This window comes from Bubalus kerabau, chromosome 1, assembly GCF_029407905.1.
Source record: "Bubalus kerabau isolate K-KA32 ecotype Philippines breed swamp buffalo chromosome 1, PCC_UOA_SB_1v2, whole genome shotgun sequence".
Classification (NCBI taxonomy): domain Eukaryota; kingdom Metazoa; phylum Chordata; class Mammalia; order Artiodactyla; family Bovidae; genus Bubalus; species Bubalus kerabau.
In genome coordinates this window covers 183,486,813-183,509,336 of record NC_073624.1, presented here as the reverse complement: position 1 = coordinate 183,509,336, position 22,524 = coordinate 183,486,813, and the positions used below count along the sequence as shown (strand labels likewise).

Genomic DNA, 22,524 nt, shown 5'->3' with positions numbered 1-22,524 from the left:
CTTGGGCTTCTCATTGCAGTGGCTTCTCTTGTTGCAGAACACTGATTCTAGGTGCATGGGCTTCGGTAGCTGCAGCGTGTGGGCTCAGTAGTTGTGGCACATGGGGCTTAACTGCCCCGCAGCACATGAGATCTTCCTGGACCAGAGATCAAACCAGTGTCCCTTACATTGCAAGGCAGATTCTTAACCTCTGGACCACCAGGAAAGCCCCTCCCCGTCCCGACCCCCCTCTCAGTGTTTTGCTTGAGGAGAGCCACAACTTCTTTGGATGAATTAGACCCTGGAAAATGTTTTGGTTGTTAACGAAAAGTTTGTGCCCTTAACCCAATCTCAAAATATCCCAGGTGTCGGTTTTGGTCCAGTCAACTATGCATTTTAGACAAATGGAATTTTTCAGCCCTTGCAAAACCGGTTTCCTTGTCTGGAGGATCAGAGCTGGGGGGGGTAGCAGTCATCGGCTTTCTGTGCCCTCAAGTATGGGCTCTTTGGGGGAGAGAGCGGTCGTCTGGACTCACCCACTGTGGCCCTTCCAGATCTTGCTGATGTCTTGTCTGTGAGCCCGGATTCACTGGCTTCAGATCCCACGGTTTTCCACAAGCGATACTTGAAAAAGATCCGGGATCTGGGTGAGGTGAGGGCGGGGCCTTGAGGGCTGGGGGCGGGGCCTGGATGCCCAGGGTGGGGCCTGGAAGACCGGGGGCAGGGCCTAGGCAGTAAGAAATCTCTGGCCTTAGAGACCCTCAGCTTCAAGGGAGGCCCTGGGGAATTGAAAGGGAGGCCTCGGCTCCCAGGGGCCCCCATCAACAAGGAGCAGGCGGGGCCTAGGATTTTCCAAATAGACCTGCCTGGAAAGTGGGCTTGGGGAGCTGGAGTGGGGCTGACCCTCCTGCACACTCCGGCCAGGGTCACTTCGGAAAGGTCAGCCTGTATTGCTACGACCCCACCAACGACGGCACTGGTGAGATGGTAGCCGTGAAGGCCCTCAAGGCAGGCTGCGGTCCCCAGCTCCGGACGGGCTGGAGGCGAGAAATCGACATCCTACGCACGCTCTACCACAAGCACATCGTCAAGTACAAGGGCTGCTGCGAGGACCAAGGTGGGCGGGGCCCACAAATGTAACGAGGCGGGACTAGCGCTTGGGTGGGGCTTTGTGGGCGGGGCCAACATGACCTGGTCATGACCTCCGCCTCTCAGTCCTAGGCGGAGGATGCAGTTTGTGGACACCAAGGTGGGTGAGGCCGGGCTGCCTTCTTTCTATTCTGAGATACTTTTCTGAGATCAGGATGGGTGGGAGCCATGTCAGCTCCCTTGCCAGGGGACGGGTCGAGATTTGATCGTCCCCTCTGAGGACAGGTCCTAGAGTGGACGGGTCTTGGCTCTCCCTCCCCACCTTGGGATTAGGGGGTGCAGGGTGGACAGCCCGCGGTCCTAGCCTCCACCACCCTTATGAGCTGCCCCTCTCTGGTGTCAGGCGAGAAGTCGATACAGCTGGTCATGGAATACATGCCCCTGGGCAGCCTCCGAGACTACTTGCCCCGGCACAATGTCGGGCTGGTCCAGCTGCTGCTCTTCTCCCTGCAGATCTGCGAGGTGGGCCGGCCCGCCCCTATTCCCAGAACCTGCCCCCTCTTTGGCCTGGCCTGAGCTTCCGATCCCCTCTGCTGGCCTCGACGCGTAATCCCTGGGCGGGCTCTCCTCCATCTTTGTCCATCCAGCCGATCATCCATCATCGGGCCACACCCCCGCTGGCCCAGATCCCCAACCCACGTAATTCCCACAGCTGACGTGGTCCCGCCCAGCTCCTGGCTCCTCCTAATTCTCTCGCCCCCAGCCTGGGAGTCCCCCCTTGCGGGCCCTCTTCTGCTGTCCGGCTCTGCTCCTGCCGGGTCTGCCGTCCTGCCCGCTTCTCACATCCTGCCTGCTTCTCATGCCTGGTCCGCGCCATCCTGGTCACGCCTCCTCAGGCTGGGCCCTGCCCCACTGATCCAGACTCATCCCGCGCCCAGGGTATGGCCTACCTGCACACACAGCACTACGTGCATCGAGACCTGGCCGCGCGCAACGTGCTGCTAGACAACAACAGGCTGGTCAAGATCGGGGACTTCGGCCTCACCAAGGCCGTGCCCGAAGGCCACGAGTATTACTGCGTGCGCGAGGATGGGGACAGTCCTGTGTTCTGGTAACCAGGCGGGACCCAGCGGAAGGGGTGGGTGGGAGGTGCCACGGCTACCCAGAGCAGACAGGGTGGGGTAGATGCATGCTGGGGCCCCAGACAACAGGGCCTGGGTTCAGTGACTCTGCCCCTCCACTCTTTAGGGCCACAGGGCTCCTAAGCCTCAGATAAGGACTCCAATATGGCCCGGCCCATGGCTTGAGTGACCTTTCTCCCCAGGTATGCCCCGGAGTGCCTGAAGGAGTGTAAGTTCTACTATGCATCAGACGTCTGGTCCTTTGGGGTCCTCATGTATGAGCTGCTGACCTACTGTGACTCCAGCCAGAGCCCTCCCTCGGTGAGAGCCAGGCCTGCACACCAACACCATGGATTTGCCTCACAGTCCTATTCTGTAAAGTTGGCCACTTACATTGCAGAGGGCTTTGACTGTGACAGAAACTCACTGAAATAGGAACTGCTAATTCTGCCATTTGCAAACGCCAGGGGGACATTGGGAACATGGCTTGATCTAGATCGTCAGATGTCATTAGGAACCCAGTTGTCTCCATTTCTTGACTCTGCTGTTCTCTGTGGTAGCTTTTTTTTTTTTTTTTTTCCCACCACAGCATGCAGCATGAGGGATCTTAGTTCCCTGACAGGGATTGAACCTGTGCCCCATGCAGTGGGCTCTGGAGTCTTAACCACTGTTAGCATTTCTCAGGGCTTTCCAGGTAGCTCAGCTGGTAAAGAATCTGCCTGCAATGCAGGAGACTCCAGTTCGATTCCTGGAAATAGGCTACCCACTCGAGTATTCATGGGCTTTCCTGCTGGCTCAGACGATAAAGAATCTGCCTGCAATGCGGCAGACCTGGGTTTGATCCCTGGGTTGGGAAGATCCCCTGGAGGAGAGCTTGGCAACCCATTGCGGTATTCCTACCTGGAGAATTCCATGGACAGAGGAGTCTGGCAGGCTACAGCCTATGGGGTCGCAAAGAGTCAGACACGACTGGGCCACTAAGCACAGCATAGCACAGCATTTCTCAAGTGGACCTTCCCTTTAAAAAAAAAAAAAGGCAAAGCAAGCCCGCCCTCTGCTTTGGCCACGGTGGACCTAGCTGAGAGGAGGATTTTTCTCTTTCCATCATGATTCAGGACTCTCACTGGTCCAGCTTGGTTCACGTGCCCTCAAAGAAGCCAATCACTGTGTAGTTCTGGGTCGAGAGGAGGAGCCTGTAGGAGCGAGGGCTTTATGCCCAAAGCCAATCAGAGTGCGTATATAGGAGAAGAGAAAATAAGATTCTCTACGGGCAAAAACAACTAGCTGGGAGGCTTAGTAATAACACTAAACACCTAATCCAGACTTACACTATGAATATCAGTTTAACTAGGGACTTCCCTGGCGGCCCAATGGTTAAGACTCCTTGCTTCCAATGTAGGGGGTGCAGGTTCAATCCCTGGTGGGGGAACTAAGATCCCAGATGCCACATGGTGTGGCCAAAAAAGAAAGAAAAAAAGTTTTATCCAACTTCACAATAACCCCAGGTGGTAGATTTTATTACCCATTTTACAGATGAGAGAACCAAGGTCCAGAGGGGTGAAGTCCTAAGTCTAAAAGTTATACAGCTGAGAAATGGTTGTTGTTCAGTTGCCAAGACATGTCTGACTTCTTGCGACTCCATGAACTGAAGCATGCCAAGCTTCCCTGTCCCTCACCATCTCCTGAGGTTTGCCCAAGTTCATGTCCATTGAATCGGTGATACCATCCAACCATCTCATCCTCTTTCGGCCCCTGAGGGTCCCTTAGAATCCCTGCCATCCAGCTCCTGGCTCCTGACCTCTAAAAGATAGAGGTAGCTCTATCTCTTAAAAAACAGCTGTTCTTGTTTCTTCTGTAGAAATTCATTGAGCTCATAGGCCTCACCCAAGGGCAGATGACTGTGCTGAGGCTCACAGAGCTGCTGGAACGAGGGGAGAGGCTGCCACAACCAGAGAGATGCCCCTCTGAGGTGAGATCCTCCCTTTGCTCTTCCCCACCATGGGACCAGGGAGAGAGTGAACAACCTGGCGAAGCCAGCCTCCCTGACTCCCTGTGCCTTACCGCTACCCCGCGACCCCACCCCAGTGAACCGACCTTCCTAGACTTATTCCGTTTGGACTGCTATAACAAACTTTTTCCTTTCCCCAGATCTATTGCCTCATGAAGGACTGCTGGAAGGCAGAGGCCTCATTCCGCCCGACCTTCCAGAACCTCGTACCCATCCTCAGATCATACCACGAGAAATACCAAGGCCAGGCCCCCTCGGTGTTCAGTGTCTGCTGAAGCCCACCAGCAGCTCTGTTTGAGGGGGTTGGAGCAGACCGTACCCACTGAGAGCAACTCCTGGTCCTTAACCTAAGAGGAGCTCAAGACGGGAGGCCAGCCTCACCGACTCCCTGTGCTTTACCACTATCAGGAGACCCCACCCCAGTGAACTGACTTTCCTAGACTTATTCCGTTTGGACTGCTGTAACAAAATACTGCAGACAGAGTGGTTTATAAACAACAGAAATTTATTTCTCATGGTTCTGGAGGCTAGGAAGTCCAAGATCAAGGCACCAACATGGTTGAATTTTGGTAAAGGCTATCTTCCTGGTTCATAGCCTATGCCTTCTCACTGCGTCCTCACAAGGTGGAAGGGGGCAAGGCATCTTTCTGGAGCCTCTTTTATAAGGGCATTAATTACATTCATGAAGGCACCACCCTCATGACCTGTGCACCTCCTAATACCATCACTTCGTGTGTGTGTGTGTGTAAGCACGCGCACACACATGCATGTGTATGCTCAGTCATGTCCAACTCTCTGCAGTCCTATAGACTATAGCCCACCAGGCTTTTCTGTTAATGGAATTTTCCAGGCAATACTGAGTGGGTTGCCATTTCCTACGCCAGGGTATCTTCCTGACCCAGGAATCGAGCCTGCATCTCCTGTGTCTCCTGCATTGGCAGGCAGATTCTTTACCACTGAGCCACCTGGGAAGCCCCATTTTTGGAATTTAGAATTTCCACATAGGAATTTTAAAGGGACACAAATATTCAAATCATGGACCCTTCCAAAGTCATGAGCTTGACACAGACTCCTGAAGGACCCAGGACAAGGAGCTAAACAGGCCCTTGAATTTGATTCTTTTTTGGCCATGCCACTCAAAGTGGGACTTTAGTTCCCCAACCAGGGATCAAACCCATGCCTCCTGCAGTGGAAGTGTGGAGTCTTAACCACTGGACCACCATGGAAGTCCCAAAGCTGATCTTTCTGCCCTCCCCTACCTCCTGCCCTTTGAGCCCACTATCTCCCCTAACAGGGTAAAAACTGGTATTTCCTCTGCTAGAGGCGTGGCCCCTGGGCCCTTTTTCAGCAAGGATCTGCTCCCCTGAGGACTGCACCTAGGGCCAGACATTCACAGCAGAAGAAGCGGGATTCAAATCTTCAGCCTTTGCTCACCTCCAAATAACCAGCCAGCAGCTAGACCAGTGCCTAGAACACAGAAGACCCTCAAGATATATGTTAAATATACCAACGAAGGACTGGGGGGCCACATGCCATGTAGTAAGATCGCCAGTTTCACCCTTTTCTCACTGTGACCTCAGGCACATGGCTTCCCCTCTTTGAGCCTGAGCTCTCAACTATGAACTCGGGATGTTCCTGCTTGCTGCCTCGTTGTTGTTCAGTTCGACTCTTTGCAACCCCATGGACTGCAGCACACCAGGCTTCCCTGTCCTTTACCATATCCCGGAGTTTGCTCAAACTCATGTCCATTGAGTCAGTGATGCCATCCAACCATGTCATCCTCCGTCACCCCCTTCTCCTCCTGCCTTCAATCTTTCCCAGCATCAGGGTCTTTTCCAGTGAGTCAGTTCTTCTCATCAGGTGGCCAAAGTATTGGAACTGAATTTCAGCATCAGTTCTTCCAATGAATATTCAGGGTTGATTTCCTTTAAGGAGCATGATGTCCATGTGAGAGCTGGACCATAAAGAAAGCTGAGCGCTGAAGAATTGATGCTTTTAAATTGTGCTAAAGAAGACTCTTGAGAGTCCCTTGGACAGTATGGAGATCATGCTGCCTTGTAGGACTAATGTAAAGAGCTAGTAAGGTCATCAAATGCTTAGCAGATATGCAAAGAAGTGCTTAATAAACATTTGATATCATTATTAATCTGGTGTTTGCTCACATGTTTCTACTTAATGGGTGTTCTTGAGATGGGTCAGTTATATTGTGAAATGAAAGTCTGTCAGTCATGTCTGACTCTTTTCAACCCTATGGACTATACAGTCCATGGATTTCTCCAGGCCAGAATACTGGAGTGAGTAGCCTTTCCCTTCTCCAGGGGATCTTCCCAACCCAGGGATTGAACCCAGGTTTCCCACATTGCAGGTGGATTCTTTACCAGCTGAGCTACCAGGGAAGCTACGTTGTGGAAGACAGTTAAATTTCTTTCCCCAGGGTCTTCTCAAGACCCTCTGCATTGCAGCTTTCCTGGCTGGACAACTTCATACGAATCTAGTGATATTTTCTTTATATAACAGTTTTGTCTTTTTTTTTTTTTTTTTTTTTTTTTTGGCCATACATGCAACTTGGAGGATCTTATATCTCCGAGCAGGGCTCAAACCCAGGCCCACAGTAGTGAAAGCACAGAGTCCTAACCACTGGTCCGCCAGGGAATTTTGTATAATGGCTTTTAAAATTAAATAATCAGGGAATTCCTGGTGGTCCAATGGCTAATCTTCCACAATCCCAATGCAGGGGGGCCTAGGTTCAATTCCCTGGTCTGGAAACTAGATCCTACATGCCACACTAAGAGTCCACAGGCAGCAACTAGAGATCTCATGTGCTGCAATGAAGATCGAAGCTCCCATGAGCCAGCTACTAAGAACTGCTGCAGCCAAATAAATATTTTTAAAATAAATACTTAAAAAGAAAAAGGTTGATTAGGTTAATTTTTGGAGAAGGCAATGGCACCCCACTCCAGTACTCTTGCCTGGAAAATCCCATGGGCGGAGGAGTCTGGTGGGCTGCAGTCCATGGGGTCACTAAGAGTCGGACATGACTGAGCAACTTCACTTTCACTTTTCACTTTCACGCATTGGAGAAGGAAATGGCAACCCACTCCACTATTCTTGCCTGGAGAATCCCAGGGACAGGGGAGCCTGGTGGGCTGCCATCTGTGGGGTCGCACAGAGTCGGACACGATTGAAGTGACTTAGCAGCAGCAGGTTAATTTTAAAATAATTAAATAAAATATTCAGTATAATTCTAAATCCTCCACCCTCTTTTTTTTTGGATGGGTAATTCAAGGCTATGGTTTTTCCAGTGGTCATGTATGGATGTGAGAGTTGGACTGTGAAGAAAGCTGAGCGCCAAAGAATTGATGCTTTTGAACTGTGGTGTTGGAGAAGACTCTTGAGAGTCCCTTGGACTGCAAGAAGATCCAACCAGTCCATTCTGAAGGAGATCAGCCCTGGGATTTCTTTGGAAGGAATGATGCTAAAGCTGAAACTCCAGTACTTTGGCCACCTCATGCGAAGAGTTGACTCATTGGAAAAGACTCTGATGCTGGGAGGGATTGGGGGCAGGAGGAGAAGGGGACGACAGAGGATGAGATGGCTGGATGGCATCACTGACTCAATGGATGTGAGTCTGAGTGAACTCTGGGAGTTGGTGATGGACAGGGAGGCCTGGCGTGCTGCGATTCATGGGGTCGCAAAGAGTCAGACACAACTGAGCGACTGAACTGACTGAACTAATGACATAAGTACTGAAATGTTTCCCTCCTCTGTCCTTCGGCCACCATTGTCACCTCCCTGGGAGACAACTAATGTCATCTGGTTTCCTGTTCTGGCTTCCAGACACATTTTATCCAGACATAAGGCAATCTGTACACGTTTTCCCATCATTTACAAAAAGAATAATATGCACTGCTATCTAGAGCTCTAACCTATTCCCCACCCCCAGCCCCCACATAACAGGTCTCGGAGGCAAGCTTTCTATTTTGTGATTGTGTTGTAACTCATCATTCAAAAGGCATCAGTGGGCTTTCCCAGTGGCTCAGTGATACAGAATCTGCCTGTCAGTGCAGGAGACGCGGGTTCGATCCCTGGTCCAGGAAGATCCCACGTGCTACGAAACAACTACTGAGCCTGTGTTTTAGAGCCTGGGAACTGAAATTCCTGAGCCCATGCTCTGCAACAATGAGAAGCTCTGGCACCACAACAAAGAGTAGCCCCCCGCTCACCAAAACTGGAGAAAAGCCCCGAGGTGCAACGAAGATCCAGTGCAGCCAAAAATGAATACATCTTAAAGAAGAAAGCGCTTAAGAAAAAAAAAAATCAGCGTTTGTTCCCTGCCGAGGTTCATGTAGTCATTCCTAATCCTTTGCTGCACGTGTGCTGCCGTTACAGTGAGCGACTGTGTGCTCACATGGCTTCCCCCACGTTCAAGGGCATCTGTAAGATAGGTTCCCAGCGGGAACAGCTGCACGATCTAACCCAGTAATTTAGAAAGTCGTTGCCCCCAGAAAATATTTCGATGGTTGATAAGGCAGGTCTCTCTTCATTCTTTTTTCACTCTTCTTAGCTTTCTCTTGGGCAGCTTTTTTTTTTTTTTTTTTGCATTCTTTTTTTTAAAAAATTACTTTCCCTTATGGTTTATCACAGGATATTGGGTAGAGTTCCCTGTCCTATACAGTAGGACCTTGTTGTTTTTTTCTCTCTCTTTTTTTCTTTTGTCCTACCCAGTTAGGGGGATATTTTCTTGCCTTTTTAGAAGTCTGACATCTGCCAGTGTTCTGTAGACTTTTTTTTTTTCCAGCCAGGCAGCAGGTGAATTTTTAGTTCCCCCAGGGATTGAGGAGGTCATGGCAACCCACTCCAGTATTCTTGTCTGGAGAATCTGCATGGACAGAGGAGCCTGGTGGGCTCCAGTCCATGGGGTTACAAAGAGTCAGACACGACTGAGCGACCAAGCACAGGGATTAAACCCATGTCTCCTGCTGTGGAAACGCAGAGTCCTAACCACTGGACTGCCAGGGAATTCCCTGTAGATGTATTTTTTTCTTCATTTATTTTTATTTAAATGAAGGCTAATTGCTTTGCAATATTGTGCTGGTGTCTGCCATACATCAACATGAGTCAGCCATAAGTATACATGTGTCCCCTCCCTGTTGAACCTCACTTGCATCTCCCACTCCATCCTACCCTTCTAGGCTGTATATTTTTGATGTGTGTGTGGGAGAAGGTGAGCTCCTTGGTCAGATCTCAGGACCCTGTTTCTTATCCATTCTATATTTAGTAGTTTGCATTGGGCAGCTGCCTTTTTAAAACTTTTATTTTGGACAACTTAAAGCATATTCAAAACCAGGAAGAATAATATAATGAACCTACACTTAACCAAGAAGGGCTTCCCAGGTGGCACTAGTGGTAAAGAACCCGCCTGCCAGTGCAAGAGACCCAAGAGATGTGGGTTCAGTCCCGGAGGGCTATGATCCATAGGGTCGCAAAGAGTCGGACAGGACTGAAGCGACTTAGCACACACGCACACTTAACCAACAGCCAAAATCAACAGCTTCTAATACTCCTGGCCCATCTTTCTTTTTTTTTTGTTTTGGCTGTACTAGGTCTTAGTTGCAGCACTCAGGAGCTTCGTTGCAGCATGTGAGATCTAGTTCCCTGACCTGGAATCAAACCTGGGCCCCCTGCATTGGGAGACCAGAGTCTTGGCCACTGGACCACTAGGGAAGTCTCCCCATGGCCAGTCTTGTTTCAACTTGACCCCTGCCACTGGATCATTTGGAAGTGATGATCCCCAAAATCATGGCATTTCATCTGTTAAAACTGGTATATATCTTGAGAGATGTTACCACAAGCAATAACTACAATGTCATTATCACAATTGAGAAGTTTAAACAGTCATCCCTCAATATCATTATATAGGTTAGAGTGTTTAGATTTTCCCAATTGTCTCTTCAATATTTGATGAATGGTTGTTTACAGTTCATTCAAATAAAAATCCAACAGGGGACTTCCCTGGTGGTTCAGTGACTAAGACTCTGTGCTCCCAATGCAGGGGGCCTCACGTTCTATCCTTGGTCAGGGAACTGGAGCCAACATGTCATGACTAAGTCCCGGCACAGCCAATAGGTAAGTAAAATCAATCAATATATGTTTATTAACAATCCAAACAAGGTTTATGCACTGCTTCTGGTTGGAGGCAAGTTCCTGTAAGTTTTGGGTTCCTCTTCTTCCTTTTCCCCCCTTGCAACATATTTGTTGAAGAAACTAAGCTGCTTGTATTATAGACTTCACAAGTCTGATGGTGTCCTTGTGATGTAGTTTACCACATTCCTCTGTTCTCAGTTTGACCAACCAAGCGTCAGTTTCCGTGTCCAGTTTGGGGGCAAGTCTCCCTCACAGAGAGCAGTGAGTCCTCTCAGCAGGTGACACTCAGGGAATGTTTGTCCCTCCTTTCGTGACACAAGCCGCCACCTGATCGATCAAGAGGCAGGCTTTCTTTTCCAACATTTTATCTGAACAATTACAAACATTCAGAAAAGTTGGAAGAAGAGTACAGTGAATATTCACGTGCTGGGCTTAGTCGCTCAGTTGTGTCCCACTCTTTGTGACCCCATGTGCTGTAGCCTGCCAGGCTCCTCTGTCCATGGGGATTCTCCTGGCAAGAATACTAAAGTAAGTTACCATGCCCTCCTCTAGGGCATCTTCCCAGGCCAGGGATTGAACCCATGTCTCCTGCATTGCAGGTGGATTCTTTACCAACTGAGCCACCAGGGAAGCCCATAGGTTCCACAATTACCATGGTGCTAAATTTTCTTTATCATACTGTGTCTCTCCATCTGTCTCTCCATTCCATCTGTCAATCCATCTCATGTTTTGGACACAAATCAAAATAGGTGGATGTCACTTTATTTTATTATGAATGTTATGAATATGAATGTTATAATTTTAACCATTTTAAAATGATTTAAGGGGCTTCCTTGATGGCTCAGTGGGTAAAGAATGTGCCTGCAATGCAGGAGACACAGGAGATGCAGGTTTGATACATGGGTTGGGAAGATCCCCTGGAGAAGGGAATGGCAACCCATTCTAGTATTCTTGCATGGAGAATCCCATGGACAGAGGACCCTGGTGGGCTACAGTCCAGGGGTCACAAACAGTTGAACGTGACTGAGCAATTGCTGCTGCTGCTGCTAAGTCACTTCAGTCATGTCCGACTCTGTGCGACCCCATGGACTACAGCCTACCAGGCTCCTCCATCCGTGGGATTTTCCAGGCAAGAGTGCTGGAGTGGGTTGCCATTGCCTTCTCTGACTGAGCAACTAAGCACACACAAATGGTTTAAGTATATAATTCTGTGGCATTAAATACATTCATGATATCCTATAGTCATCATCACAATCTGTTTACAGCACTTTTTCGTCTTCCCCAAAAAGAAACTGTCTTCATTAAATACTAATTTCCCATTTCCTTCTCCCTCTAGCCCTCCTTCTAATTTCTCTGTGAATTTGCCTATTCTAGGGACCTCGTATAAGTGGAATATTTCTTCGTTTGTGTCTGGCTTATTTCACTTAACATAATGTTTGGAGGTTCATCCATGTAGCATGTTCAGAATTTCACTTGTTTTTGTGTGTGTTAGTCGCTTAGTCTTGTCTGACTCTTTGTGACACTTGTTTTTAAGGCTGCATAATATTCCAGCTATGCTTCAATTTATTTATCCATTCTTCTGTCAATGGGCAGAATTTGGGTTGCTTCCACCTTTTGGTTAGTCTGCATCATGCTGCTATGAACATTGGTGGGCAAGTATCTGTTAGAATCCTCGTTTTCAATTCATTGTTGGAGGTGGTTTAGTCACTAAGTAGTGTCCAACTCTTTCGACAACATGGACTATAGATCTCTAGGCTCCTCTGTTCATGGGATTCTCCAGGCACGACTACTGTAGTGGGTTGCCATTACCTTCTCCAGGGGGATCTTCCTGACCCAAGAATCGACCCCGAGTATCCTGCCTTGCAGGCAGATTCTTTACCGACATACGAGAAGCCCTTTCAATTCTTTGAAGGTCTATATATCTAGGAGTGGAAGTGCAAAATCATTCAGTTCTATGCTTAACTTTTTGAGAAACCACCAAACTCTTTCCTACAAGTGGTCACACCATTTTATATTCCTGCCAACAGAATACAATGACTCCGTTTCTCCACATAGTCACCAACAGTTGCTACTTCCTGTTTTGTTTTGTGTTTTTGAGAGTCGCCATAGCAATAAGTGGAAGTGCTATCTCACTGTGGTGTTGATTTGCATTTCCCTAGTGGCTTGTGATGTCGAGCATCTTTTGCATGTCTATTGGCCATTTGTACATCATGAGAAACTCTGGATTAGAAGAAACACAAGCTGGAATCAAGATTGCTGGGAGAAATATCATAACCTCAGATATGCAGATGACACCACCCTTATGGCATAAAGTGAAGAGGAACTAAAAAGCCTCTTGATGAAAGTGAAAGTGGAGAGTGAAAAAGTTGGCTTACAGCTCAACATTCAGAAAACGAAGATCAGGGCATCTGGTCCCATCACTTCATGGGAAATAGATGGGGAAACAGTGGAAACAGTGTCAGACTTTATTTTTCTGGGCTCAAAAATCACTGCAGATGGTGACTGAAGCCATGAAATTAAAAGACGCTTACTCCTTGGAAGGAAAGTTATGACCAATCTAGATAGCATATTCAAAAGCAGAGACATTACTTTGCCAACAAAGATCCGTCTAGTCAAGGCTATGGTTTTTCCTGTGGTCATGTATGGATGTGAGAGTTGGACTGTGAAGAAGGCTGAGCGCCGAAGAATTGATGCTTTTGAATTGTGGTGTTGGAGAAGACTCTTGAGAGTCCCTTGGACTGCAAGGAGATCCAACCAGTCCTTTCTGAAGGAGATCAGCCCTGGGATTTCTTTGGAAGGACTGATGCTAAAGCTGAAACTCCAGTACTTTGGCCACCTCATGCGAAGAGTTGACTCATTGGAAAAGACTCTGATGCTGGGAGGGATTGGGGGCAGGAGGAGAAGGGGACGACAGAGGATGAGATGACTGGATGGCATCACTGACTCGATGGATGTGAGTCTGAGTGAACTCCGGGAGTTGGTGATGGACAGGGAGGCCTGGCGTGCTGCGATTCATGGGGTCACAAAGAGTCGGACATGACTGAGAGACTGATCTGATCTGATCTGATTGGTCATTTATATAGCTTCTTTGGAGATCTACTTGAGTCCTTTGCCCATTTTTTATTTTTTAAAGAATATTTATTTATTTGGCTGCACCGGATTTTAGCTGTGACATGCAGGGTCTTTTCATTGGAGCATGTGGGATGTAGTTCCCTGACCAGCGATAGAACCTGGACTCCTGCATTGGGAGCATGGAGTCTCAACTACTGGACCAACAGGGAAGTCCCCTTTGCCCATTTTTGAATTGAGTTTGTCATGGTTGAGTTGTAGGAATTCCTTACAATCTAGATGTTAATCCCTTATCAGATATATGATTTGCAAATACTTTTCATTTGGGTTTTAGTTTCTCTCTTGGCACCATGTGGGAAGTGGACTTTTGCAGAGGCAGGGCAAGCGAGGAAAGATTTAACTGGGGCAGGAACTCCAGGTGAGAAGTGGGCGTGGCCTCAAGGATGGGGCAAGTGGATGAACCCTGAGTGCTATCAAGGTCGTCAAGAAGGTCCCTCTCTGGAGCTCAGATCAGGCAGATCAGAGGCCTGAGAGATGGAGCTGATGGAGTAGGAGTGCCCACTTCTCTCTCTCTCTCTCACACACACACACACACACGTGTCCCTTCTCTTGGGATGAGGAGACCAGCTACCTGGAGGAAAAGGGCAAGAGGGATGAAGACAGGGTAAGAACTCAGTTAAAAGTATCACCCTTGGCAGACGATGGCTCAAGATTTAGCTGTCCCTCAAACGCTCCACCTCAGCACTGCACACAGGCAATGGGAGAGCACCCGGAGATCTTCAAAGATTTGTTGTTGTTGTTCAGTCGCTCAGTCGTGCCTGACTCTGTGGCTGCTTGGACTGCAGCATGCCAGGCTCCTCCATCCTTCCCTGTCTCCCAGAGTTTGCTCAAATTCATGTTCATTGAGTTGGTGATGCTATCTAACCACCTCATCCTCTGCCGCCCCCTTCTCCTGCCTTCAATCTTGCCCAGCATCAAGGTCTTTTCCAATGACCTTGGAAAAGACCTTAGGTGGCCAAAGTATTGGTGCTTCAGCATCATTCCTTCCAATGAATATTCAGGGTTGATTTCCTTTAGATTGACTGGTTTGATCTCCTTGCAGTCCATGGGACTCTCAAGAGTCTTCTCCAACACCACAATTTGAAAGCATCAATTCTTCTGCACTCAGCCTCCTTTATGGTCCAATCCTCACATCTGTACATGACAATTGGAAAGATAAGGAGCCCTATAGAAGTCACCCTGGCAGCCAGCATACAGCTTGGCACAAGTCCCCGGTAAATGTGGGCTCTGTTCATTGTCACAGTTTTACTCATCATAGGGGAGTCTTCATTGTCACCCCCGAAATCTTTTTTTTTGCCTCCCAGGAACGTTGAGATCTCATGCTAACTCTCTGAAGCCCTGCCCAGAAGTCTGCCCATTGTTCCCTCCTTGAAACGTCACCTCGAAATCCCACCCCTTTTCCTTCAAGCCAGTGTCCAGATATCCTTATTAACTTCCTCTCTGGGAACAAAACAGCCTTCTTCACCTAAGTTCAACAGGAAGGAGATGTCTTACCACCTTCACCCCTGCCCCCCTCCAGGCTTTCCAGTACTGAGAAAAAAGGAAGCCAATTGCGCTAGCACTTCCTGTGGGTTGATCTGGGCACAAGGAGTGTAACTGAGCTCTCTCTGAGACTCCCCGGAGACTCGCCAGCACTCTCCATTTCCCTGAGACCCTCACTGTGGACTCCCAGGGGGTGGCACAAAATATTCCCCTGCCCCTCCCTCATCCGGGGCAAGATGTAGCCCCTGGGCTTCTGCATTCTTAGCTGCAGTCACAGTTCTTCCTTCCCCTGGAGGTCCTGCCTGTTCGCCGGTGCCCAGCGCTTCATTAAGAGAACGTCCTCCTCCAGGCTGGTCACCATGATGCCCTCAGGGCCACCGCCCAGGGTCTTCTGGACTTCGCTCATCTTTCTGCTTCTTGCCTGCTGTCTGTTGCCCACAGGTAAGGCCCAGTGAGCTGGGGAGGGCTGGAGATGGGGGGTTGCTGGGGAGGGGAAGGAGAACAGTGCACTCACACCCTGCTGCCCAGGGCTGTGGCAACACTTCTTTGACTCAGATCTGTCAGGGGCTTCCCAGTATCCTTGGGGGAAAGTGGTGGCTCCTTAACTCAGCCTTCAGGGCTCCCTGAGGCCAGGTCCCTGCTTTTCACTTGTTCCCTGCCCCCTTCACAGCACAGACACTTACCCACCCAAACACTCATGCCTGCACATATTCGCTCCCTGCTTCATCCGGACCCTTGATCTCTGCCTGTGTTCTTCAGTCTGCCAGGATCACTCTTGCCTTTCACTTGGTGAAATCCTCCTTGACCCTTTAAAACTGACTGTAGCGGTTCCCTCCAGGAAGGCTTTCCTGACTCACTTCCTCCTGGCCTCCTTCTCAACTCTCCTTGGTTCGTGATCCATCATCTGTCTTTCCCACTAAACTGAAACACCGCCGAAGGCAGAGACCTTCATATCTTGGCTAGGGGGTTGTTGAAGGATGGAACCTGCAGTTGGGTGGGCTGGGGGACACTGGAGCCCCCAGCAGAGACTCTGTTCATGCAGGTGCCCAGGGACAGACCTACCAGGTACGAGTGGAGCCGAAGGACCCAGTGGTGCCTTTTGGAGAGCCCCTCGTGGTAAACTGCAGCTTAGATTGCCCCAGGCCTGGATTAATCTCCCTGGAGACAGCCCTCTCCAAGGAGCTCCACAGCAGGGGCCTGGGCTGGGCAGCCTTCCGTCTCACCAACGTGACTGGTGACATGGAAATTCTCTGCTCTGGCCTCTGCAATAAGTCCCAGGTGGTGGGTTTCTCTAACATCACAGTGTATGGTGAGTAGCCGTGGCTGGAGGTGGGATGGCCTTGGGCAGTGGTGGAGGTAGATGACCAGTGGTGCAGGGGAGCAAGGTGGGGCTGGGGCCCTGAATTTGCACAAATGGACCTGGACACTCAGTCAGAGCTCAGACCTGGGGGTGTGTGTGTGTGTGAGAGAGAGAGAGAGAGACAGAGTCAGAGATAGAGGGGTACATCTCAACCGCATGCCAAAGCAGCAGCTGTGAAATCAACTTATTTGGTTCTCAATAAGCATTTTGTGTGTGTGCATGCGTGCTGTTGCCTCAGTCATGTCCGACTCTTTGTGACCCCATGGACTGTAGCCCGCCAGGCTCCTCTGTCCGTGGGACTCTCCAGACAAGAGTACTGGAGTGGGTTGCCGTGCTCTCCTCCAGGGGAATCTTCCTGACCCAGGGATCCAACCTGCATTTCTGGAGTCTCTTGCATTGGCAGGCGGGTTCTTTACCACTAGTGCCACCTGGGAAGCCCAATAAGCATTTTAAAAATGATATTTCAGGAATTCCTTGGTGGTCCAGTGGTTAGGACTCCAGGCTTTCACTGCCAATGGGCTGGGTTCAATCTCTAGTCAAGGGACTAAAACCGTGGAACGCTCTCAGTATGGCCAAAAAAAAGGACATGTCTTTTACTCAATTTTTAACATTTCTTTTAATATAGTTATTTATTTAGTTAGTTTGGCTGCGTTAGGTCTTAGTTGCAGCCCACAGGATCTTTCTTCGTGGTGCATAGACTCTAGTTGTGCCACATGGGCTTCAGTAGTTGTGACATGCGGGCTGTCAAGTGCATGTGGCTCTGGGGCTTCATTGCTCTGTGGCATAGGAAATTTTAGTTCCCCAACCAGGGATTGACCTCGTGTCCCCTGAATTGCAAGGCAGATTCTTAACCACTGGACTCCCAAGGAAGTCCCTACTTTTTCTTTTCTTGTATTTACTTATTTATTTGGCTTCCCTGAGTCTTAGTTGTGGCAGGCAGGAGGTAGGATCTAGTTCCCTGACCAGGGATTGAACCCCTGTGCATTGGGAGCGTGGAGTCTTAGCCACTGGACCACCAGGGAAGTCTCCTGTTGCTGTTATTTTTATGACAGGTAATAAATTCATGTGGTTCCCAAATTTAAAAGTATTAAAAAAAAAGGGGGAGTCAGTGTCAAGTCTCCATTTACCTAGTGTAGGCTGTGAGTGGCTGTTGTTTTTAGTGCAGATGCATAGGTGCTCACCCAAAAGCACTTATGAAAGCCTGGGCTGGGGAGGTACACTTATGAGCCTCATTTCACAGATGAGGAAACTGAGGCTCAGCGGGGGTAAAGTCACTTGCCAGGGTCCATGAGCAGAGATGCCTGGAGTCCAGGTCTCAAATCCCTGCTCTTCACAGCTGAAGTCTTCCTCTCCGGACCTGATATCTCCGTTACCAGTTTCTTATGAATCCTTCCAGTTTCTCTGAATTTAAAAGAAGACAGGGAATTCCCCAGCTGTCCAGTGGTTAGAACTCAGCGCTTTCACTGCTAAAGATCCAAGGTTCAGTCCCTGGTCGGGGAACTAAGATCCCACAAGCCACGTGGTGCAGCCAAAAACAAACAAACAAAACAACCCAATAGACTAGGAAATAGCTGAGTACATCACTCAGGGTGCCGACGGTTTTGTGAGGCCTCAGAAAAGTGTAGTGTACATCTGTAGCTGTGTGTATGCTCTTCCTGTGCGTGCACTAGTGTCTGTATTCATGGTTGTGTACCTATATGTCTGTGAGCATGTGGATCTGAGTGTCCTTATCTTTGTGTGAGTGTACTTGTATGCCTACAAATGTGTTTGCTGTGTGTGCCTGCCTGTGTCTCTGGACTTGTACCTTTTAAAAATAACTTTAAAATTTTTATGTATTTGTTTTTGGCTGGGCTGGGTCTGCATTGCTTCAAAAGCTTTTCTCTCATTGTGGCGAGCGGGCCTACTCTGTTGTTGCAGTGCTCGGGCTTCTCATGGCTTCTCTTGTTGCAGAACCCGGGCTCTAGGATGCACGGGCTTCAGTAGTTGTAGCTCTTGGGCTCTGGAACACAGACTCAGTAGTTGTGGTACACAGGCTCAGCTGCTCCTTGGCATGTGGGATCTTCCCGGATCAGGGATCGAACCCATGTCTCCTGTATTGGCAGGTGGATTCTTTACCACGGAGCCGCCAAGGAAGCCCCTGGATTTGTATCTGTGTGTGCCTGCATATGTGTATGTGTCAGTATCTGTGCCCGCGTGTATATCTATGTGAGTGTGTCTGTTTCTGAGCATGTGTGGATGTCTGGGCCAGTATGTGTCTATATGTGTCTTTGTGTGTATTTCTGCACGTTTGCCTACGTGTGTATCTGGGTATCCCCGTCTGTGTGACTGTGAGATGCCTCTGTCCAGTGCTGTGCAGGAGCCTATTTGTCCTGGCTCACAAGAGCCCAGTGGGCTCATCTCTTCCCAACTCTGTGTCACATTGAGTGGTTTTAAATCAGCCTAAAGTGGGAGTATTTACACCACAGAAATTGGCAAATACTCCACATGGGGGCTCCCTCATCCACCATAGACAGCTCAGGCATAATCAGCATTGGCTACCATACAACTAGCCCTTGAGTGGAGGTTAAGATGGAGGCCACCTTGTTAAATAGTCTAAAATTGTACATTTGTTGTTGTTCAGTTGCTAAGTCATGGCTGACTCTTTGCGACCCTGTGGACTGTAGCCCACCAGGCTCCTCTCTCCATGGGGATTCTCCAGGCAAGAATACGGGAGTGGGTTGCCATTTCCTTCTCCAGGGGATCTTTCTGGACCAGGAATCAAACCTGAATCTCTTGCATTGGCAGGCAGGTTCTTTACCACTGAGCCACCAGAGAAGCCCTGTAAATGTTTAGACATTAAAAGTTTTCCATGGAAGCCAGTCTGCAGGCCTGTGGCAGCTTCAGAGGCAGGCTTGAGAGCTGCCCCCAGGGGAGGGCCAGGCTTTGGAATGCGTGCCTTTGGGAGCCACTGCAGCCGCAGCTGGGATTGCACCCAGCCTGCATCTGTTGAGCACCCCCAGGACTGTACAGAGCACCCTCAAGAGGCTGCCCTAGGCCCTGAGCACTTGGGACAGACTGGAGAGGACTGGACCAAGCTCTGGGAAAGGCCAAGATCAGAGGCTGAAGGAGGGGTCAGGGGACTTCCTAGATCTAATGTCATGGAGGTAGGTGGGCACACAGATCTGGAGTTTGGGAAACCCACTATCTAAGCCTGGCTCTGCCCCTTCCTGGCTGCACATCCTTGGTGAGGACTACCTCACCTCGCCGGGCCTGTTTCTCTGTCCATAAAAGGGAAGAATAATAGAGGAGATTTCACTTGGTTGGTGTGTGAATGAAGGTAGATGACATTTGGAAAGAGGAAGGAAAACTCAAGATAAACAGGAAGTGTTATGATTACTATTAACATCATAAATGGCCATAAACTTTAGTTCTCTTCCTTGCTTCCCCCCCTCCCTTAACTGTGAACAGAAAAACTGATTCATTTCAGTGCCTGCCAAGGAGTCCAACAAAACAGGAAATAATAATCATGCTGTTAATGATAATGGCAAACACATATACTAGCACACTTGTAAGTCCAGCAGGTTTATTAACTTGAAGTTCACAGTCCTGCACTGGCCCACCCTGGGCTCCTCTCCACGGTGGTGTTTGCCGGGCTGGCTGGTAAGTTCTACTCTCCCCTTCACACGCCTCCATTCAGGGTTCCCAAAGCGTGTGGAGCTGGCACCCCTGCCCCTCTGGCAGCCGTTAGGTGAACAACTCAACCTGAGCTGTCTGGTGTTTGGCGGGGCCCCCCGGGACCACCTCACCGTGGTGCTTCTCCGCCGGGAGGAGGAGCTGGGCCGGCAGCCCGTGGGAAAGGAGGAGCCCGCCAAGGTAACGTTCATGGTGCAGCCGAGAAGAGAGGACCATGGCACCAATTTCTCCTGCCGCTCTGAACTGGACCTGCGGTCCCAAGGACTGGAACTCTTCCAGAACACCTCGGCCCCCAGGAAGCTCCAAACCTTCGGTGAGGGAAAGAACTGCAGACGGTGGGTGATGAGTGGAGCCAGAGTAAGCGTTCCCTGGCCACGGGAATTCCTGAGAATGGGGTGGCCTGGCCCTCAGGGCTTTAAGGAACACATGCCCTTGGCCATTGGGCAGGGTAGCCTCAGATGGGAGGCTCACCCCCTTGGAACTTCTGAAGGCGGCTGTGTGTGTTCTGGAAAGGGAGTGATGCAGGCCGCAAGGTATCCTGGGAAAGAAGGACCCTGGTTTAGGGGGATGAATGTCATGGGGAAAAGGGATCTCCACAGCTGTGAGACCTCCACCTGCTCACTTCTATCCTTCTTTCAAGCCATGCCCAAGACCGCCCCGCGCCTCGTTTTCCCTCGGTTCTGGGAGATGGAAACCTCCTGGCCTGTTAAGTGCAGCCTGGATGGGCTGTTCCCAGCGTCGGAGGCCCATATTCAACTGGCGCTGGGGAACCAGAAGCTGAATGCCACAGTAGCGAGCCACGCGGACACGCTCACGGCCACAGCCACAGCGAAAACCGAACAGGAGGGCACCCAAGAGATTGTCTGCAACGTAACCTTGGGGGTCGAGAACCGAGAGACCCGGGAGAGCTTGGTTGCCTATAGTAAGAGGGGGCGGAGCCAAAACTGCTCAGGAGGCGAGGGGTGGGGCTGACCCGGGAACGTGACTACATGTAGTAAGAGGAAAAGTGAAAGTGTCCGACTTTTTGTGACATGGACTGTATAATCCATGGAATCCTCCAGGCCAGAATGCTGGAGTGGGTATCCTACCCCTTCTCCAGCGGATCTTCCCGACCCAGGAATCGAACCGGGGTCTCCTGCATTGCAGGCGGATTCTTTACCAACTGAGCTATCAGGGATGTCCCATAGGGGGCGGAGACAAAATAGCTCCGGAAACGAGGGGCGGGGCTGACCCAAGAGACCGTGAAGGCCTCCAGCCCAAGGGGGCGTGGCACACAGGCAAAGACTAAACCTGAGACAGGAGGGGCCTAAGTAACCCGAGAGGAGCCTGAGTGCCCGAAACTGGGTCGGGTGAGGGCTGCAGAGTAGACGAAGGGGTAGCCTGGATACCCCGAGGGGAAGGACGCAGGTGGGGGCAGGGCTTCACCCAAGGGAGGTATGTGGTCAGCAAACTCCTGGGCAATGCCCCGCCTTTAGGCTTCCAGGGGCCCAACCTGAACCTGAGTGAGTCTAACGCCACCGAGGGGACCCCAGTGACTGTCACTTGCGCGGCCGGACCCCGAGTCCAGGTCATGCTGGACGGATTTCCAGCCGCGGTACCAGGACAGCCTGCCCAGCTTCTGCTAAAGGCCACCGAGATGGACGACAAGCGCACCTTCGTCTGCAATGCCACCCTCAAGGTGCATGGGGTGACGTTGCACCGTAATAGGAGCGTCCAGCTGCGTGTCCTGTGTGAGTAGGTCACGCTGACCTTTAATCCCTTGCTTCCTTGATTTGAGACTTGTCTCTCCCTTGCCCCATTGTGCCTCGGGTGTGTTGGGTGTGTCTGATCATTTGGCGGTCCCACAGACGGCCCCACGATTGACAGAGCTAAATGTCCCCAACGCTTGATGTGGAAAGAAAAGACTATGCATATCCTGCAGTGCCAGGCCCGGGGCAACCCGAAGCCCCAGCTACAGTGTCTGCAGGAAGGCTCCAAGTTTAAGGTGCCCGTCGGGATTCCATTCCTTGTCTTGTTAAACCACAGTGGTACCTACAGCTGCCAGGCGGCCAGTTCACGGGGCACGGACAAAATGTTAGTGATGATGGACGTTCAAGGTGAGCCTCGGCAAGGCGTTATTTATCCTAGACGGGCAAGTTTAGGAGGGGCTGAGACGAGCGTATTTATTCTCCGCTTTTCCGCACAGGTCGGAACCCGGTCACTATCAACATCGTCCTGGGAGTGTTAGCGATCTTGGGCTTGGTGACTCTCGCTGCAGCCTCAGTGTACGTCTTTTGGGTGCAGAGGCAACGTGACATTTACCACCTGACGCCAAGGAGCACCCGGTGGCGCCTCACGTCTACACAGCAAGTGACTGTGGCAGAGGAGTTATCCTGAGCTCAGTGATACTGAGCAAAGACGACGGGGGCTTGGCTGTATCTATCTTCGAATTCTGAATAAAGGCTTTAAAATCCTTACACTGTAGCTTGATTCCATCTCGCAGTTTCGCGAGTCTATTGAGTGACATCGCGATAGCGGAAAAGGGCGGAACCTGTAGTGCC

General features: G+C 50.2%; 2 protein-coding genes across 6 annotated transcripts in view; both read left to right on the top strand.

The window, feature by feature from the left end:
• TYK2 (tyrosine kinase 2) overlaps positions 1 to 6,329 on the top strand; it is a 29,707-nt gene extending 23,378 nt beyond the window's left edge. For 2 of the 3 annotated variants that reach the window (XM_055544492.1, XM_055544481.1), the window contains exons 20-26: positions 534 to 631; positions 904 to 1,096; positions 1,472 to 1,590; positions 1,965 to 2,179; positions 2,393 to 2,510; positions 4,048 to 4,158; positions 4,338 to 6,329. In XM_055544492.1, the coding sequence (XP_055400467.1) occupies positions 534 to 631; positions 904 to 1,096; positions 1,472 to 1,590; positions 1,965 to 2,179; positions 2,393 to 2,510; positions 4,048 to 4,158; positions 4,338 to 4,472 (989 nt within the window). In that variant the 3' untranslated portion in view covers positions 4,473 to 6,329. The remainder of the gene's footprint in view (positions 1 to 533; positions 632 to 903; positions 1,097 to 1,471; positions 1,591 to 1,964; positions 2,180 to 2,392; positions 2,511 to 4,047; positions 4,159 to 4,337) is intronic. The other variant, XM_055544502.1, reaches the window with a different exon arrangement.
• An 8,609-nt stretch (positions 6,330 to 14,938) lies between these two features.
• ICAM3 (intercellular adhesion molecule 3) lies at positions 14,939 to 22,438 on the top strand. Of its 3 annotated transcripts, XM_055544400.1 has the most exons (7): positions 14,942 to 15,393; positions 15,995 to 16,261; positions 19,989 to 20,297; positions 20,625 to 20,906; positions 21,460 to 21,714; positions 21,832 to 22,080; positions 22,170 to 22,438. In XM_055544400.1, the coding sequence occupies exons 1-7, from the start codon at positions 15,312 to 15,314 to the stop codon at positions 22,358 to 22,360; spliced, it is 1,635 nt and encodes a 544-aa protein (XP_055400375.1). In that variant the 5' UTR covers positions 14,942 to 15,311; the 3' UTR covers positions 22,361 to 22,438. The 3 variants fall into 3 exon arrangements, with proteins under 3 accessions (XP_055400386.1, XP_055400375.1, XP_055400396.1); XM_055544411.1 differs by lacking the exon at positions 21,832 to 22,080 and having other exon boundaries at positions 14,939 to 15,393; XM_055544421.1 differs by lacking the exon at positions 15,995 to 16,261 and having other exon boundaries at positions 14,943 to 15,393.
• Positions 22,439 to 22,524: the final 86 nt, after the last annotated feature.